We start from the raw sequence: 18,220 nt of genomic DNA, 5'->3' as shown, positions 1-18,220 counted from the left end.
CAGTTCCCCAGCTTCACACCAAGCCAAAGGAAACTCGTGTGAAACCACAGCTCTCTATGAGCTGCAATTAGCCACTCATTAAATTGCAGATCTTCAAGCACAGAGCTGGCACCTTAAGACTGCAGGAGTGAAAACCTGAGCATGTGTTGGCTGATTCCAGATCTTGTCAGGGATGTTTGGGCCGTGTTTTAACGAGCTGTGAGTTTCCACAGGGAGGGCTGAGATCAGCCCAGGACACAGGTGCAGCAAAGGAGTTCAGCTGGAAAGAAGGAATTACAAGGCCCTGGGGAGCTGGGGGGACACGGTGGCAGCTGCAGGAGGAGGGCTGAGCTCTGGGTGGCACGCTGGGGGTGGCAGGCAGTGTGCCAGGTGCCCATTGCTATGCCAGTCACAGGGCTGCACAGGGACTGCTGCTCAGGGAAGGTTTATTTGCAGCACCTTCAGAGGATGATAACGAAGGCTCTGCAGAGCACGGGGTAATTAAGAGGCACTGTCCTGTTACTGCCAACACTCAATTACATCCCACCAGGGTGATGTTCTGCATAAAACCAGCCTTCACGCAGGCAGAGGCAGAACACAGAACCATGGACAAGCCTGATGGATGACACAGGTATCAAACCCCAGCAGCTGCCCCCGAGTACTCTCACCATCTCCTCCTGGGTGCCCACTGCCCCTGAGCACTCTCACCATCTCCTCCTGGGTGCCCACTGCCCCTGAGCGCTCTTACTATCTCCTCCTGGGTCCCCAGTGCTCTTCTGCACTCTCCCCATCTCCTCCTGTGTGCCCATTCCCTCTCTGCACTCTCACCATCTCCTCCTGGGTGCCCCCTGCCTCTGAGCACACTCACAATCTCCTCCTGAGTTCCCCCTGCCCCTGAACCCTCTCACCATCTACTCCTAGGTGCCCCCGAGCACTCTCCCCATCTCCTCCTGGGTGCCCCCGAGCACTCTCCCCATCTCCTCCTGGGTGCCCCTGAGCACTCTCCCCATCTCCTCCTGGGTCCCCACTCCCCATCTACATTCTCACCATCTCCTCCTGGGTGCCCCCAGCTCCCTGGCCCGTGCTGCTGTCACGGGGCTGCAGCTCCAGCACTGTGCGCAGGAGCCGCTCCGAGTGCTGCGTCAGGAACCCGATCTCGGCGTTGGGGTGGAGGCCGTACAGGTAGGGGGACTCTGGAGGCAGGGCATCATCTATGTACTGCACAGAGACATCCAGGAGCACGTTAGGAACAGCCCAGGGCACTTTGCCTGCAGAGCTTCAGTGCTGGAGTCATCCCCCAAGAGGTCAGCCCAGGCTGAACACCAGGGAAGTGATGGAGGAAGGAGAGTACAAATGTTTACAGAGCTGCTTCTGCTCCTGCTGAGAAAATTCTGTAATTGCTGGAGTTCAGCTTGGCTCCTTGTCTCAGACTGGACCTTCTCTAGCAATTATCTGCTGTGCATTTCAGCATCAGCATCCTGAAATCTCTTGTGGGAATTGAGCTTCCAGTAGTTAAGTTTTATGAACAAAACCAGCCTGATGTGCCTCTGCATTTGTGTACAAAGAGCAGATGAGATCAGTAAGTAGATCAACAAGACCCTTCAGTGATTCTCATCAAAACTGATGATAAAAAGAGCTTGAAAGGGCCATTTTAGCAAACAGTATGTGGATGTAATTTTCCAGGAGCCCCACTTAAGTCTCGAGCACCAATACAGTTGCTCTATTCATGCATGAACAGAATGAGCCCATGATGAAGTAGCAAATTACCATTAGACTTGGTTCATCCAGGGGAATGCTGAAACATCCACAGGAACAAAACATAATGGGAAATAAGAGGAACGGTGCAGGAGCACTGCAGCCCTGTTCCTGCCTCCTAAGGTAGATTATAGGGCACTTAGGGGAGACATTCCATTTACATGTATAAATAATGCCAGCAAACAAAGAGCTTACCTGGTGATAGCCATTATAATCCATGTTCCCTGGAAGGGGAAATCCAGGAGCAAGGCAGAGCTCTCCCTCCAGCATTTCTGGCTTGATAAACTCTTCCAGGTAGGTTCTGCAGAGCCGCCTGTCCCAGTCATCTGTGATGTGCCCTCCATACATGATCTCACCCACGAGGTAGCGTAGGTCATCGTAGGGGACCTGGGCGTGGACCAGGGTGAGCTGAACCCAGGCACTGCCCTGCACCCTCAGAGCTCCCCCCTCAGCAAACAAACACCAGGCAGGAGTTAAACCCTGCCCCAGGAAAGCTGGGGTACAGCACAGTGCGGGTGGCACTGAGCTCTCCCATCTCCTCCAGAAGCGCCCTGAACTGTGAAGTTCTAAACTCAAAGATGCCAAGGAAATGGCATTTCAGGACAGCTTCAAAGCCCCCACAGAGCCCCCCCGTGGTGCCCCCACCTTGGAGCTGGCCTGCAGGTAGTTGTAGAGCACGTTGACAGAGATGGTGAGGTCCCCAGTGCTGAAGGGGTACGGGCGGTTCCAGCCCTGGGGGCCGAACTTGCGCCGCTCCGCCACCACCGCGTGGAAATAGCACAGGGCAAAGAGGATGCTCCTGAACTCCTTCTCCTGGCTGCACATCTCCAGGGTGTCCTGCAACACAGGGCAGCTGCCCTCAGCCTCAGTGATTCCCAGGGAACCCAAACACGCTGGGCTTAGGACAGGGTGAATCACAGAATCAGAGGTCAAGGCTCAGAAATGCCCCCAAATCAAGTTCCATATAATCCATGTTCCCTGGGAACACATTTCCTGCACATCTCCAGGGTGTCCTGCAACACAGGACAGCTGCCCTGAGCCTCAGCAACTCCCAGGGAACTCAAACACGCCGGGCTTACATAGTGTGAATCACAGAATCAGAGGTCAAGGCTTGGAAACGCCCCCAAACCATCAAGTTCAGCCTTCAACCAAATACCCCCATGCACAACTAATTGTGAACCGTATTTTTTGAACAATTCCAGGGATGTGTCTCCACCACTTCTCTGGGCAGCCTGGTCCAGAGCTTTACCAAATTTCCAGTTTAAAAATTTTTCCTAATATCCAACCTGAACCTTCCCAGCTGACGCTGGTTACCTGGGACAAGAGGCTGACCAAATTGTCCTTCAGTTCATTTTTTTATTACACATGTGATACAAAACACACACATGTATTTCAAAGTCAGTGGCTTTGCATTGCAGATTTGTTGGCAAACTGGCAAATATTTTCTGATCTAATATTTGCTGAAGTGGCTTTGCACAGGAAAACACACAGGGAAGGAAGGACACGTGCACCCACTCAACGCCCCATCACCTGCATGTGCTCAACATCCCTCACCAGGAAGATGGGGAGGGAGCCACAGAATCACAGAATTCTCTGCTGGAAGGGACCCTAAAGTCCATGTTTTTCCAGGTCCTCTGCCATGGGCAGGGACACTTTCCAACATCCCAGGCTGCTCCAAGCCCCGTCCAATGTTTATCTTTAAAAAATGCCATGTTAGACCTTTAATCCCCTGAGACCACCACAGAGCCCAGGATCTGTGCAGGAAAAGGGGAATCCATTACTCTAGAGGGTGCAAGACATTGACCAAGTGCATGTGACAATCAAGAACATCCCAAAACCTGTTTTTCCCTGAGTTGGGCAGCACTCTAAGCTCCCTTTAACAGCACTGTGAGGAAAACCTGCTTCAAATACATGCAGAACACCTTTCTCATTTCAGGAAACATCCCCAGAACAACCCAGTTCATTCTCATTCGGCCTCTCTTCAGTTGTCAATTCTTCTTCAGCTACAAAGCAGAACAATTTCCCCTGCACAGAATAAAGGGCCTTCTTTGTAGCCTTCAGCTGAAAGCTAAATTTGAACGTCTCTTCTGTATAAAGCAGGGAAATGAGGTGTAAAAGGGACCCCACCCACTCGCTTCAGGATTTCTGATAAGAGATGTTTCATAATCCTCCAGCAATTTAGAAAATGCTAATTACTATTGATTGAAATGAGCAGAGGCAGGATGAAAATGTTACTTGGGGTGAAGGTTCTCCCCTCCCTTGTTCTCCAGGACATTTAGTGGAGCTCAGGATGATGAATGGCAGTAGATAAGTATGGAATAATCTTCCCTGACCACTGGCATTAATCCTTGCATGGTGCCTCCCCCCACACCTGCTCAGCAACATTCCCTCCTGCTCTTGGGATTCTCTCCACACCAAGATACCAGTGCAAAACCAGCTGTGAGCTGCCCTATGACCCACAATTGGGGCTGCTCTTGCCTCATCCCAAATAACAAGAAACTTTATGGAGAGAATCTCAGAATGGCTAAGGTTGAGACCCCTGTGAGCACGGTCACACTCCCACCTGGCTGAAGTTGTCCAGGGCCTTGTGCAGGTTGGCGTGGATGCCGGTGGGCGCCTCGCTGGTGATTTTGATGGAGTTCTGCAGGATGCCCTGGGGGATGATGTGGCTCTCGTGGCACGGCGCCGGCTCCGCGCTCAGGAACACGCGGAAATCCCGGTGGCTGCCCTGGCTCAGCTGCTCCAGCCTCTTCTCCAGGGAGCTCAGCCACTTGGCCACCAGGTGGATGTTCTGGCAGGGACAAAGGGACAAAGCTTGCTCAGTGCCCCCACCACACCCCCATGGGCTGGACAGGCACCAAATCCAGCCCACTGATGGATGCCCTCTTGTTGAAAATTGCAATGCAAGATGTTTTCAATTGTCATCTGTATGGCAGATTACCTTTGTCAAGTGGGCAGTTTGCCTTATCTCTCTCTTTGGGTGACCACATTCACACTTCCCTTGGGAGGGGACACCTGCTGATAACAGCTATGGAATGTCACTGCATGGCTGATAAGAACTACAGCATCCAATTGGGAGATGGGAGCCCAGAGGGAGGAGCCAAGCATTCCTAACTGGATATAATCCAGAGGTTTTGAGATATCAGCATGGCTTTCTTCACTGGATTCCCCAGAGGAACAGCAGCTGCCTCTTCTTCCACTGGATCTTCAGAGGAAGAATCCGTCCTTCTCTACAGGACCCCCTCGGTCCAACAGAACCACCCCTGACACTGCAGGAGGGCTGCAGCCACAATTCCAATGGGACTGCTGCCAAACCACCACAGATATAATCAGCAACCTTAAAACCAAAACCTGAAAAGCTCTAACTTCTTCTTCAAGCACCGAGCTGAAAAAAGAAACCTTCTAACTTATCTCAAAATCACTCTAACCAACTAAAAATCTGAATACAGGGGTGTCTGTGCGCAGCTCCCAGCTCCAAAGAGCCAGGTGCAGCGAGGACATTTGAAAATTCAAAATATTCAGTATAAATCAGCAAGTCACAGCTGGGCTGGTTGGGCTCTTGGTGCTGGAATTCTCTTCATTTCAGCAATACCAGCTGAGGCTATTCCTGGGGAGAAAAATTGTTATTCCTGGGGAACAGAGCTGTTATTCCTGGGGTGTAAAGTTGTTATTCCTGGGAAGCAGAGTTGTTACTCCTCGGTGTAAAGTTGTTACTCCTGGGGAGAAATTTGTTGTTCCTGGGGAGAAAAATTGTTATTCCTGGGGAAGCAAAGCTGTTATTTCTACCCCCAGCCCCACTGATCTCAGACAAAAACATTTTGAACATTTTGATCAGAATTACAGTGAGGACCTTCCATAGCAACTCCTGGGCAAACAAGTCAATCAGGTGATTTCACAAAGTCTTTTAAAACAAAAGGATTTATTTATTCATGCAACTAATTTGACACATCCCTCAGAAGATTAAGCAGAATCATGGGGAGATGGTGAAATGGATGAAGTTAAGCCTCAGTTTTTCCCCTGGAGTCCTATACAGCATCATAGTTTCCAGGCAAGAAAACAGCTTTTTTGTTATATTAGGAATGGGATTTGTGGGCTAAACTACCCTTGTGTTGAAGGCAGGTGTGCAATCCAAACTGGCTGTGTTCACAGGCACTTGGGATGGTGATTTATCCCAGTCCAAGAAAGGACAAGGAACTTGCTAAACCTAAATTAAAAGCAGCCGCCAGAAAGATAAACTGCTTGGAGGTGGCAAAGAAATTACATAAAGGAACCATATTAGAGGCTGAGAATAAATATATATCACCTATAAATGGGGGCAGAAAGAGCTCTCATGGTTAAATAGCAGAGTAATGGAGATTATTAGGAGTAAAATTACATTCCTCAGAAAGTGGAAGTTGTGTCCAAATGAGAAAAAACAGAAAAGAACACAAAAGCCAGCCATGGTAAAGTCCAAAAGTACTTACAGGAAGCAATTTTTTGAAAACCATAAAAGCTAATAATAAAGCCTTTTCCATAAACCAGGAATCTACCAGAGAGTCTATAAAACTGTAACATGGTGAAGGTCTGCAGGGAGAGCCCATGGAAGGCCAGGCCAGCCCAAAGCAGCCCAAATGTGCAGGAATTTTTCCTGAGGAGGCTCTCACTGGTCCAGGCTGGTGGAATCACTGAAACCCTGAGGCTGGAGATGCCCCTGGACATCATCCATCACACCCTCCTGCTCCCAGAAGGGTCACCCAGAGCAGGTTTTTAACTGGGTCCAGTGGGGTTTTGGATTTTTGCTGAAGTCTCCACAACCTGCCTGGGCAATGTGTGCCAGTGTTCAACCACACTCACAGTAAAATATTAAATCAAAAAATAGTATAAGACAGTGAAATGAAATGAAAGTTTAAGGGAAATTTGTATCTCAGTTTTGACCCTTTGCTTCTTGCTCTTTCACACTATGAAGGTTTTGACTCCCTCTTCTACCAGGAGGGATTAAACATACCAATAAACCAAATTTATCCAAATCCCAGCCAAACCCCAGCTTTTGGAGGTTAAATAACCCCAGCCTCTCCTCATGTAACAGATGCTTCAATCCCTTAATTGTTGCAAGGACTCTTGAGCTGAAGCAGCAGATGAGGAGCTGTTCAGAGGAGTCCATGAGGTAATAAATGAGAAGAGGTCTCTGGGAGCAGATGGGGTCACCCCCAAGGACCCCACATGTGCAAGTGTGCAGCACAGCTCAGGAGGCAGCAGCCAGCCTGGCAGGGGCTCCAGCAGGACACTAGTCACTCTCCAATGTCACCCTGGTTTTTTAAGATTTTCTAAGCCTTCTGATGTTGACATTCTTGTAGTGAACTTTCTCACACACTTTTTATAAATAACTCATTGTTTTGCATTCCTTTATGGAAGAGGAGAAAGTAGATGGACTATTGGTTTGACCAGTGTCATTGGAGAGGTGGCACTGTCACCCTGCAATCCACTGTCACTTTTGGAAATCTATAAATGTTGGAGTCAGATAACAAACTTCCCTTTTTTCTTCACCTTGAGAACAGTAGTGTGCACTTGTATTTTTTCATGTCCTATAGTAACACCCCAACAGCACCAGCTAGGAAAGAACGGCAATCTGAAACTCCAACCCATTTCAGAGAGCTCAGATATGTGAGGCTATCACAGCCTGGGCTGGTGTGTGGGTGGGGTGGGGTGGAGGTGATGCTGTTGTCCCCAGGCAGGGTTTGAGCAGTGCTGGACACTGAGGGATCTGTCAGTCCCTGCTGGGCAGGGTGGACACGGCCAAGGAGCAGCCTGGGGGACAAGGAGCTGTCCCAGCCCATGGAATCCTGCTCAGCAGGAACAGGAGAAAGCAGGAATGTTGGCAGGGAGGGTGCTTGCCTTCCCCAGTCACCACAGGGTGTGACAGAGCCCCCGCCTGCCTGGGGAAATGGGGAATGAATTCCTTACTTGGCTTCCCCACCTGGGCAGCTTTGGCTTTTCTTACTGCATTGTCTGGATCTCAATCTCATTTTTAACCCCATATTCTGCTCCCTCCCACCCCTGGGCAGTGAGGGAGCAGCAGGTGGGGCCCAGTTCCCACCTGGGGTTAAACACAGCAGCTCATCCCCATTAATTCCTTTTTGGAGGCTGGAGAACACATGTCCCCAGGCACCCCCACACCAGCAGCAGGCCCTGCACAGAGCAGGAATTGTCTCTGTGGGGTCCCTGTATCCCCAGACGTGGATTTTGATCAGTACCAGCTCTTTATCTTCCCCAAACCAGTATTGCTGCAGGGAAAAGGGAAAATCTCACAGGCTACCAACCAGTTAAAACACAGCCAACAGGGGTAAGGAGGCTACTGATGGAGTTTTAACTCCTCACCATATCAAAAAAGCAGCTGAAAGAGTAAATGATTGGTGAGCTGACAAAATAACTCATAAGACAAAGCCATTTGAAGTCTTGCAAATAAAGGCTGGTAGTGAAGAGCTGCAGGAGGATGCCATCATTCTCAGTGACTGGCAATGACACTGCAGCAGGAATTCACTGGTGATAGATGCAAAGTAATGCACTCAGGAAAACAACCCCAGCTACAGATACACACACTGATGGCTTCAAAATTAACTATTATCACTCAGGGAAGAGAGCTCGGAGTCTTCACAGTTATTTCCTGCAAATAAAATCTCAGTGCTTGGCAATGCAAGAGCAGAGGGACAGAGAATAAAGCTGCAAACGGGATTTTGCCACTCCATAAATCCATGGTGGGCCTTCATCTTGTAAACAGCACCCAGATCCCACTGCTCTTAAATCCTGCAGGATTTAACTCCCACAAAAGCAGACACTCCATCAGGAGGGACTCACCCACTGGAGAGAGCAGAGCCTGGGGTGGAGGGAGGGAGTGAAGGGTGAGCAAAGCAGGCTGCAAGAAAGTGGAAGTGCATTTTCATGTGACACAGAACTAAACTGCCAATTTACTGCTTCAGGGTGTTTGGGGACTTGAGAGAATCACAGAGTGCAGCTGAGCTGGAAGTCACAGAGAGAAACAGAATTGTTAATGCTGGAAAAAAGCTTTAAAAAAAAAAAAGCATTAAACGCAGCAAATCCATCACACCAGCAGCACCAGCATGCCCAGCAGGAACCCAGGTCCCCAGTGCCACAGCCACAGGGGTTTTGAGCCCTTCCAGGGGTGGTGATCCCATTATTGCCCTGTTCCAGCACCTCTGTCCCCTTCCCTGGGGCTGTGGATGTGCTGGAGCTGGGCTGGCAGTGCCAGGGGCTGGTGCCACACAGGGACACACCAGGGGCTCCCCCATGGGAACACAGAAACCCCTGCTGGCTTTCCAGGTGAGCCAGGGATGGTCAGATCCCAGCTGGGAGTGCAGAACAGGATGAACACTGTGGAAAGGAAAAGCTGAGGTGCCTCAGGCTGGGACAGAGTGGTGGCTGCTGTCACTTCTGTCAGGATCTGAACCTGCTGGAGGGATGGGTCAGCTCTCAGAGAGGGGGTGAGCCAAGAGAATTGCTGTTAGAGGGAACCACTGACACTTTGCTGCCTCCAGTTCTGCTGCCCCAAATTGGATTGATGTGGCTGGGAACAATATTTTTCTTTAGAACTGCAGAAATTCAGTCTCCTCAGCTGAAGTGATTTAGGGTTGTGCTCACACTGCGTGGATGAGATGGAGTTTGGGGTGTGGGGAGAGATGAGAGGAGATGCCTGGGCAAAGGGATTTCACAATTTCAGGATTTTGGGAGATCAGATGAGAGGAGATGCCTGGGCAAAGGGATTGTTCTGGAGTTGTTTTCTCACAAACAAGGACTGTGTGAGGAGCAGTAGGCAAAATGCAATTACACTGGAGTGCTGCTGCACCACTGCTGGCCTGATGCACTCAGAATTTCAGGATTTCAGGATTTTGGGAGATCAGATCATCCCAAGGTCCAGACAACCCATTCACTCTACAAACAAATCAAACAATGAGGAAGGAGTGGACAGAAACCTGAAACCAAAGTCCTGCCAACACCACAGAGATTTAATAAAGCTGGGAAAGAGCTCAACAAAATATCAAAAGAAAAATCGTGCATTAAGTATCAGTTTAATCATAGTCTGCATATCTGACCTTAAGTGTTTTCATCTCTAATTGGTAGTTTCTTCCCACATCTGCTTTTGTGGTGTTAGATGCCTCAAAAATAATTGCTTTTGCTTGTGTTGACATGACACCAGTGATCATTATTTGTGGGTATCACTGCCTGCTAACAGCCAACTTAGGGAATATTTCCAGTCCAGTGATAATTGAGTGCATTTATATCCTGTCCTTTTGTGATAGAAGGGATGAAAAAGAGGAATAGATGCAGCCAAACATGGGCTGGTACTAAGAATTCATAATTCAAATGAATATATCTGCCCAGGCCAGACAGGGACACTGCAGAAGGGATTCACAGGTTGGAAAGAAACTTTGCAAATTAATTCTCAGCAGACAGGTAACAAAACCTGAAAGAACACATCTAATGAGAACACGTGGTTCAGAGTAACTGAGAGATGGGTGAGTTATCAGTAACTGAGAGATGGGTGAGTTATCAATAACTGAGAGATGGGTCAGTTATCAGTAACTGAGAGATGGGTCAGTTATCAGTAATTGAGAGATGGGTCAGTTATCAGTAACAAGCCAGAGTGGGCAATGTGGAACAGACCCCTGCACACTGACCATCTCCTCTGACCCTTCCCACTGTCCATCCCCTTCACACTGACCATCTCCTGTGCACTGACCATGCACACTGACCACCCACACTGACCATCCCCTGCACACTGACCATTCCCTGCACACTGACCATCCCATGCCCATGCCTACTGCCCATCCCCTGTACTCTGCCCATCCCACCCCATCCCATCCCATCCCCTCTCAGGGCAGTGCTGCAGGGCTGGGCTGCCCGTGCAGGGCCATGGGAGCCCCAGAGGTTCCCTTTGGGAGTTCCCTGCCGAGCCCCTGTGCTTGCACAGACAGAACACGGATCACAGCCAGCATTGCCATGGCAACCATCAGGAACAGCAGCACATGGACACGGAGCAGCTCAGGCTCCCCTCCCTGTGCTGGCAGCACCTGGGCACCCTGCCCTGCCCCAGAGTGCCCCTCTCCTCCAGCCCTCCTCACTAATCACTCCTCCAATAAGGAGAACTGATGTTTGTACACAGCCTTGTTCTCTGGGAGACCTCAGGGAAAACATTCCCTGATTTTCCATCCCTGTGCCAGCCAGGCTGCACAGCCAGAGCCAGCCCTGCCCTGCCCCTGCACACTGTGTGGTGCTGAAGGACCCCAGGGGACAGGGAAGGGCACTGCTGTGCCCAGGGCATGGCATGGGCTGTAGTTGCCACCAGCCTGGCCTGGGATGTGGTGTCAGAATCACAGAACCATGGAAATGGTTGGGTTAGGAGAGACCTGAAAGTTCATCCAGTTCCAACTGCTTGTCATGGGCACGGACACCTCCCACTATCCCAGAGACACCTCCCACTGTCCCAGAGACACCTCCCACTGCCCCAGGTGCTCCCAGCCCCAATGCCCAACCTGGCCTTGGGCACTGCCAGGGATCCAGGGACAACCTGTGCCAGGGCTGCCCACACTCCCAGGGAACAATTCCTTCATAAGATCCCATCTAAACCCATTCTCTGTCATTGGGAAGCCATTCCCTGTGTCCTGTCCCTCCATCCCTTGCCCAAAGTCCCTCTCCAGCTCTCTCAGAGCCCTTCAGGCCACAGTCAGTTCACTTCAGAGCCTTCCTCAGCCTGAACACCCCCAGTTCTCTCAGCCTTTCCTCCTAGCAGAGCTGCCCCATCCCTCTGCTCATCCTGAAGCCTCCTCTGGACCTGTGCTCCAGGTGACCCTGCTGCACCAGAGGGGTCTCCAGATGATCTCCAGAGGTCCTTCCAACCCATCCTGGGACACTGTGATTTCTGATACAGTGATGAATCTCACACAGTTTTGCTCCAGGAGCTCACTGTTATTCAATTTAATCCGTGAACCTGACTCAGTGAAGCAGCAACCTAGGAAAATGGAAAGATGCTCAAGAATTAAATTAACTTGATCACAAAGAGAGGGAAGTGACATTTTGGCTAATGGGTGAAGACTACAATTAAATTGGGAATATTTAATGTCTGAGCTCTTCCCTGCATCAGTGCATTCAAATATGCATCTGAACAAACACAAACAGATTTCTCTGTGTCTTTGCTGTTAAGCTGATCAACCCCATTGGGGACTGGGATGGCCACTGGATCAGCAAGGGCTTCTGAGAGGGAGAGAGAGCAGACACAGCTGGTGCTAACTAATGGCTGAGGGCAAAGCTCCTTCCTGCCTGCACAGAGGACACTGCAGGCAGCAGGAACACCAGATCCATGGACAGGCATTGGAATGCAGAGATCTCAGAGTCTCTGGGGCTGGAGACATCTCTGGCACCCCCAGTCCCAGCCCTCAAAGCAGGGCCAGGCAGTGCAGTGGCCCAGGAACAGGCCCAGGAGCTTTTGGATCTGTTCAAGGATGAGAACACCACAAACTCTACAGGCAACTCCATCCCCTGTTTGGCCATTCACATGGGAAAAAAAGGATGGTATTTATATTGAAATGGAATTTCCTGAATTCCAGGTTGTCCCCATCACCAGACACCACTGGCAGAGCCTGGTCTTTACTCCCCACCATGTCGGGTGATGGAATCATCTCTTGTCCAGGCTGCACAGACCATCTCCAGCTGTGGGCCCAGCTGTTCCTGCCCCCGAGAGCCACGAGGAGCTGGCAGTGAGCTCTGCCTGAACCCCCCAATGGAGCTACCCCTTGCTCAAAGCCCTCCAAACCCCTGAAGTGCTGCTAAGGAGACCCAGAGGCTGAACCTGCTATAAATGGAGTTTTGTGGAGCTCAGAGATCAAGCTCAGCCCTTCAGCACCAATGGCAGGAGCAGAGCAGCTGCTGGGCTTGAGCTGGGTAATCCTGCAGCCCTCAGGTAACAAAGGCTCCTTTAAAGAGCTGCATTTTGGCCTCAGGGGCTCCTATTCTGCAGCTGGACCATTTATATTTGTAGAGAATTATTTTAGCTGTGGGTTTCACTCATCTGTCAGCACCCAGTACTAGAGCTCAGCAAAGCTGAAGCCACCAGACAGGAGCAACTGGTGCTGAACGGGCAGGGAGCTCTGGCCAGGCTCTGCCAGGGTGAGGGGGATTATCTGCCCATGGAAATGGAGGATTGGAAGGCTTTCTGCTGTTCTCGCTCATTAAATGAGTCATTTATGAAAATCTCCATTTTCAGAGTGAGCTGAGGAATTTTCCCAGGGTGTTTTTGTCTTTGTTTTGCCTCCTGTGGTGTCAGAAGGGACCAGGATTGAGAGGAAGTGGCCCTAGGACAGCCCTTCCCAGCACAGCAGTGATCCTGCTCCTGTCATCCAACAAAAACCTCCCAAACCTCATTCCCTGGCTCATTAATGCTCCAAGCATGTGACTCTCATTATGTCTGGTCCCAATCAAGGACCAGTAATGAGCCACATGTGCAAAAGCCACCCAGATGATCCCCTCAATGTTTGTCCTGGAGAACGTGGGTGTGAGGAACTCTGCTACACGTGAGCCGAGCTGTTGGTCAGGAATGATAAAATACTGAAGCAAAGCTAACAGTTGCTTTTTGTCTGCTCAAAAACAAATGGGAAGCCTGGGTATAACTGTGCTGTGGGTGGGATACAGTCTTCAAATAATGAGTTTAATTAATCTGGGTAAAATTACCCTGAGATCTGCTCTGGCCTCTCTTTTATTATTAATGCAATGATCCACAAATCCTGTGGCACTTTCGTAAATTGAGTCATCTGTGTCATTCCAGATCTTGTACAAACACTCCTGGAGCTGTTTGTGAGGTATTTGTCACCAAAGCCTCTCAGGAAAGATCTTGCTAGATAAACCCAATGGCAAACACTGCTCTGATCCACTCCTGAGTGAACCCAATCATCCCATCCCACCCCTCCATGGCAGGGACATCTCCCACTGCCCCAGGCAGCTCCAGCCTGGCCCTGGGCACTGCCAGGGATCCAGGGGCAGCCCCACCTGCTCTGGGAACCCTCCCAGGGAGGAATTCTCCTCATTTAGCCTTCAGTGTCTGCCTAACCTCCTACTGATTGCTCTGACCACCAGAGAAGATGGGAATGGATGCAATAAAAACCCTTCAGGCCCCCAGTGCTTGTCTGTTAGCACTGAAACAGCACATGGGGCCTGGCACTGCTGACAGATCCTTTACAGCAGCACACCAGCACTGTAGAAAATAACTTTTCACTCTGCATTACTGAACAGCTCAAAAGGCTGCACATTTCCATCTGCACCACCTCAAAGGCAGATGCCAGGATTGCAGCCCTCTGAATATTAAAATTTCTAGAGTAGCTCAGCATTGTTTACCTCAGAGGGAGCTTGCAAAAAAAAAAAAAAAAAAAAAAGGCAAAAATTAGGATCAAAATATCAAGGATATTTAATTTCAATTCGTAACCAGGCCTGAGGGCTCAGATCAGGGCTCAGAGCTTTGTCTTAATCTAATTTTATGCAAACAATTCAGTGATAATGAAAGTTTATATAATCCACATCAAGGAAATCAGAGGGGTTCCCAAAACCTGTAATGAGAGCTGACATCACTGAGTGCACATCAGCAAACCCAAACCCTCCCTGAATGAGGGGCTCCAGAAAGCCCCTGACAGAGCTCCTCCCACACCCCAGAGGCTCTGAGGGGTTTTGTGGGGCTGTGATGTGACCTGGTAGCATTTCCCCAGTTTGGGATGCTCAGGGGTATTGATGTAGGGTGTCCTCAAGGTAGGGAATAGTGAGCTCTGACCCCCTGATCCAGGAGGCTGAAAAAAGTGTATAGCTTTTTTAAACTATACTATATTACACTAATACTGTATTATAATATACTATAATAATACTATACAATTAATAATATGAATAATAATATTATCAATAATATTTTATTATTCATATTATAATATTATCTAGTACAGTATATAATAATATATTATTATTAATAATACCTTAGTATAGTATATAATATAGTACTAATAATAATGCTATTAAATTTATTATTATATTATTATATATTATTATATATATCATATATGTAATATATATTATATATATTTATTTTATATAAATTATTATTGGTAGTAGTATTAGTATTAGCCTATACTAAAGAAAAAGCCATGACTGTCCCCAAAAATCACAACACAGCTTTGACCCCATTGGCCAATCAGTCCAAAAAAACCCTCACCAGTGTCCATTTAACAAATCCCTGTAAGTGAACAATCTCCATTACACATTCCACATGTGCAAAAACAACAGGAACAGCAAGTAGAGATAAGAATTGTTTTCTCCTTTCCCTCTGTGCTTCTCACTGCCTTTCTCAGGAGAAATCCTGGGAGAGGGAATTTTGTCTCTGCCTTTGCTAGGAAAAATCCTGTGAAGGAATTTTGTCTCTGCCTTCTCCAGAAGTCCTGGGAGGGAATTCTGTCTCTCTCTGTTCAGAGTATGTGAATGGCACCCAGGGGAGCCAGCCCCACTGCAGAGTTCCCTCCCTGAGTGGTCCCTCTGTGCTCTCTGAGGTTCAGGGGCAGAGGAGGAGCCCAGGGCTCTCAGGACAGAGCTCTTCATTCAGTCATAGAGCAAACAAAGGCACAGGAAAGGGTGGAACAGGTTCCTGCACTGCACACTTGTCCTAATCCACCAGTACAAGTGAGGTTGTTCCTTAACTGATCTCAGAGTGCAGAAACAACACAGAGGAGATTTCAGCATTAATAAAATTGTAGTTTTGCCCATTCATCTCCTCCTGGAGAAGGTGTGGCATTGTATTTAGCAAGCAAGGCATAAAATTCAGCTTTACCTTTTGCACTGAGGTTTTCAGTCATTTAGTGAAAGGACCAAAACCATGACAGGGAGGTGCAAACTTAGGTTGCACAACCTCACAGCCTTTGCTGTGTTCCCCTTTGCTTCCCTGGGTAGCTGAAGAGACAAAATCTGCCTGGGAGGCCATGCTTAGTTCCTTCAAGTTGTCTCTTCCTTCCCAGACAGTCCAGATACACACACACTAAAACTGTTCTTTTGTGAGGGGATTAAAACCACGACAGGGAAATACTGATTTTAGTTACACAACCACACAGCTCTTGCTTCCCTGGGTAGGTGAAGGGACAAATCTGCTTGGGAGGCTGAAATTTGCTAATTTCTTCAAATTGCCCCTACAAATTTCTTCAAATTGCCCACCACCAGCTCCAGGAGCAGAAACCCAACCTGACAGAGCCTGATCCCAGGCAGAGGTGGCTGCTGGGGACACACAGGTGACACTGTGTCCTTATGGAGGGGACACCAAGCTGGGAGAGGGGCAGGACTGGCCCCCAGCCCCTTACCTGGAGGATGACCCAGTGTCCCTCCTTTGCAGCCACATCCAGAGCTTGTTCAGCCACCACCTCCTGGCCTTGCCCAAGGGAAACGTTGTGCAGGTTCCTGTGGTTGAAGGTGTAGCCCAGCTTCTTCCCTGGGAGGGAACAAGGAGTGAGTTCAGGTACCAAACCCTAGCACAGGAGCTGTCACACTCCTGATATCACCTCTCTTGGCTCTCACCCACTCCTTGCCCAAGTGCTCACCCAGCAGCTGCTTCCCCCAAACTCTTTTAATTACAGTGCAGCATCCACACAAAGGTACCTTATTACAAAGTGTTTCTTGTTTAAAGAACATTATTCCCTTTCAACCTGGTGTAAAAACACGTTTTACAGTGATAAGAAATTAAAATCTTTTCCTGCTGATTAGCCAGGTTTGAACACCCACAAGTGGGTGGGGAAAAATCCCTGCAATGCAGGCTGGGTGCAGCAGCTGGGCTTGGACAGGGCAGCTGAAATGAGATAAAATACCTGGGATTGGAGAGCAGAGAGAAACCCTCCAGGTTTCTCAGCAAAGCCCATGGGAAGGGGTGGTTTGGGACAGATCCCAGTGTCCCTCCAGGGCAGGCTCACTCTGCATTGCTGGGAAGAGGAAATCACAACTGATGTTCATTTATCACTCATCCTCACAACTGATGTTCATTTATCATCCATCCCCTGCCTTGGGGTGGTGCCCTGGCTCTGGGATGTGACGGTGCTCACAGGGATCCAAGGATGAGGGAAGAGATGAGGATCTGACTCCATGTTTCAGAAGGCTGATTTATTATTTTATGATATATATTACATTAAAACTATACTAAAAGAATAGAAGAAAGGATTTCATCAGAAGGTTAGCTAAGAATAGAAAAAGAAAGAATGATAACAAAGGTTTGTGTCTCAGGCTCTCTGTCAGAGCCAGCTGACTGTGATTGGCCATTAATTACAAACAACCACATGAGACCAATCACAGATGCACCTGTTGCATTCCACAGCAGCAGATAATCATTGTTTACATTTTGTTCCTGAGGCCTGTCAGCTTCTCAGGAGGAAAAATTCTAAAGAAAGAATTTTCTATAAAAGATCTCTGCAACACTGGGATTTGCCCCATGTCTGTGATTTTCCCCTCTCCAGGAACCCCACATCCCTGTCATTCCCTGCCCTGCTGCCCTTCCTGTCCCCTCACCGGTCTCTGATGATCCTTCAGCCTCCCCTGGTCCTTCTGGAGCATCCCAGTGGTTCAGATCTTTTCTGTGCTCATGGCTGCAAATCTCCTGGCCAGGTTTTGGGTCTGTCCTGCTGCTCCTCTCACAGCACACCCAGCTCTCTCTGCTCTGTGCACCTCAGAAGAAAAACCCAAAGTGTGCTGCAGGAGGGAGCAGCCCCACAAACATCCCCAGGATGGGTTTGGCTCAGCCAGGGAGCCAGGATTCATCCCCACAGGGATCCCTGGGGATTGCCCACACTTATCTCTGCATGCAGGTTTGCTTTCCTGCAGATGGTGTGCCCTGAATTCCCAATTCCTGCCAAAAGCAGGCAGGTTTCAGAGAGACACAAAGAAAAGATTTGTCTTGTAAGGCTTAGGAACCATCTTGTGGTGCAGGACTGGGAAAAGATGGCCATGAGGAGAACAAACCTCTAAATTCCAGCTCTCTGCTGAGCCTCAGCACAGCTTCCCCTGGGACACAGCTCTCCACACATCTCAGACTTCCCAGCTCTGTTTCCCACCATCTCTGGCTGCTGCCAGCTTTGAAAGCTGCTGATTTTCTCCCCTGCCTTCAAGATCCTCTGCCTGGAGAGGGGATGGGGCAAATCACGGAGCCAGGCTGTCACAGACATCTTTTATGGAAAATCCTTTCCTTAGGAGTTTTCCTCCTGAGAAGCTGGGAGGCCTCAGGAACAAAATGTAAACCATGATTATCTGCTGCTGTGGAATGCAACAGGTGCATCTGTGATTGGTCTCATGTGGTTGTTTCTAATTAATGGCCAATCACAGTCAGCTGGCTTGGACACAGAGTCTGAGCCATAAACCTTTGTTGTCATTCTTTGCTATTCTATTCTTCACTAGCCTTCTGATGAAATCCTTTCTTCTATTCTTATAATATAATTTTAATATA

The 18,220-nt window shown here is 49.0% G+C and overlaps 1 protein-coding gene across 1 annotated transcript in view; it reads right to left on the bottom strand.

Moving 5' to 3' along the window:
* DNAH9 (dynein axonemal heavy chain 9) overlaps positions 1–18,220 on the bottom strand; it is a 149,601-nt gene that overhangs the window by 16,256 nt on the left and 115,125 nt on the right. Inside the window, exons 63-67 of the mRNA XM_054278578.1 lie at positions 16,098–16,225; positions 4,298–4,525; positions 2,380–2,571; positions 1,930–2,121; positions 1,027–1,197 (exon numbers count right to left, since the gene is read on the bottom strand). Of these exons, the coding sequence (XP_054134553.1) occupies positions 1,027–1,197; positions 1,930–2,121; positions 2,380–2,571; positions 4,298–4,525; positions 16,098–16,225 (911 nt within the window). The remainder of the gene's footprint in view (positions 1–1,026; positions 1,198–1,929; positions 2,122–2,379; positions 2,572–4,297; positions 4,526–16,097; positions 16,226–18,220) is intronic.

This window comes from Melozone crissalis, unplaced genomic scaffold (assembly GCF_028551555.1).
Source record: "Melozone crissalis strain CALT ecotype California unplaced genomic scaffold, PUWL_Pcris_2 ptg000026l_1, whole genome shotgun sequence".
Classification (NCBI taxonomy): Eukaryota; Metazoa; Chordata; class Aves; order Passeriformes; family Passerellidae; genus Melozone; species Melozone crissalis.
Note: the sequence above shows the minus strand (reverse complement) of the source record. Positions and strands in the feature narration are given on the sequence as shown.